The sequence below is a fragment of the Belonocnema kinseyi genome, chromosome 3 (genome assembly GCF_010883055.1).
Source record: "Belonocnema kinseyi isolate 2016_QV_RU_SX_M_011 chromosome 3, B_treatae_v1, whole genome shotgun sequence".
NCBI lineage: Eukaryota > Metazoa > Arthropoda > Insecta > Hymenoptera > Cynipidae > Belonocnema > Belonocnema kinseyi.
This window is the reverse complement of record NC_046659.1, coordinates 52,391,787-52,393,408: the sequence shown is the minus strand read 5'-3', so window position 1 is coordinate 52,393,408 and position 1,622 is coordinate 52,391,787. Positions and strand designations below refer to the sequence as shown.

The following is a 1,622-nucleotide window of genomic DNA, read 5'->3' as shown; positions in this document are numbered from 1 at the left end:
GGGGGGGGGGGCTGGTAAGAAGCTTCCTTGCTGGCGCCGGCAAGCTAGCAACTATACGAACTAATAAACAATATCCCGAACCTTAGAGTAGTATGTTTTAAAATAATCAAACAAAAAGGAAAGTTGTCTCCAACGTTTTTTTTTTCAAAATTTCAACAAACTTGTTTTGATGATACCTGAACTTGTTGTTCGAAATCGAAAGTTAATGCTAGGCAGCTCGTCGGGTGTGAGTTTTATTTCTGTGTATCTATAAAAAACATTCAACTGTTATTTAAAATTTTCAGCATATAAATTAATTTTCCATTGATATATACTGGTCACATTTTATATTTTATATTATACAGTATAAAATGAATTATAATTTCAATATTAATTTCAGTACTTATGTGGCAGAGGGCAAAATAAGGATATAGTCTGTAACAGTAAACTAGTCTCGAAAGATCACTGTATTTTCCTCCGGGATGCAAACAAAATTTACGTTCAAGATCTAAAGGTGAGTTCTAATCTCCAAAAATTAAAAAATATGAAATAGTGTATACCTTTGCTAAGTGGTGCATATGTGGGGACAGTGGCGCTTCCTTAATTTTATTTTTAATTTTAATTTAAAATGCGATATTGCTTCTTCTTGGGTTTATAATTTATTTATTCCTTTAAATTGAGAAATCACATGTCAAATTGTCTGATGAATTTGAAATATTATTAGTAATTTTGATCAATAGTGTAGTATCCAATCTCTTAGGTATTGACAGAAAACCCCTATAATAAATTTTAAACAATTAAAAAAAAATTAGGTATTAAAAATTGATAATGTTGGTCTTTTTTTTAACTTTCAGAACCCGGGTGATTTTAATGTTACTAAGATGCATTTTTTTATTTTTTCATAATAAGAGGCAGTTCTAAAGAAATACTTTTTGAGAAAAAGTTTTAATAACTTTTTGGTTTTTTCAAAAGCAAATTTTAAAACTAAATCTTTGAAAAAAATTCATTTTTGATTTGATTTTTTTTAGATAGCTTACGATGTTCTCTGAAAGCCCTGTAAATATAAAAATAGGATTTTTTTGAGTTTTCGAAAAATAATTCAGAACGTACTCCGTGGCATGGCATGCCCAGGCCCAGTGCCCGAGAGCCTGAACTCGGAAGTTCGTGCAAACGAGTATAATATTTGTCTATTGTTTACATGGTTTTTCAAATGATATGCATCGTTTTGGCGTTTCTTTTTAAATATTTCTCGAAAACTTGGGGAGATCCCATTATTATATGTACATGGTTTATAGAGTACACTGAAAATTTGTTTAGGTATATTACCTAGAATTCTAGCTATCCCGGCTAGAAAGTATCGCTGGATTTCGTCTTCCTAAACAGTTAGCTGTATTGAACAGATTTTCTTGCACGAAAAATATAGGTACAGTATCTAGAAAATTTAGCTGTCATGTCTATATTTCTATATTGCTAAACAAGTATAGGTGTCACACCTAACCAGATTCAGCTAGACATTCTAGGTGATAAATATAGCTAAACTTGACAACCTATCTAGCTGCATTTTCTGGCTGAAGTGCCTATAATTTTTTCTAGCTAATAGGCGGATATATTTTTAGGTATTATGACGCAAAAATATGGATATC

The 1,622-nt window shown here is 30.9% G+C and overlaps 1 protein-coding gene across 1 annotated transcript in view; it reads left to right on the top strand.

Annotated features, from left to right (window-relative positions):
* The window catches only part of LOC117169489, a 30,321-nt gene that overhangs the window by 5,594 nt on the left and 23,105 nt on the right, over positions 1-1,622 (top strand). Inside the window, exon 2 of the mRNA XM_033355893.1 lies at positions 380-493. Coding sequence (XP_033211784.1) covers positions 380-493 — 114 coding nt within the window. The remainder of the gene's footprint in view (positions 1-379; positions 494-1,622) is intronic.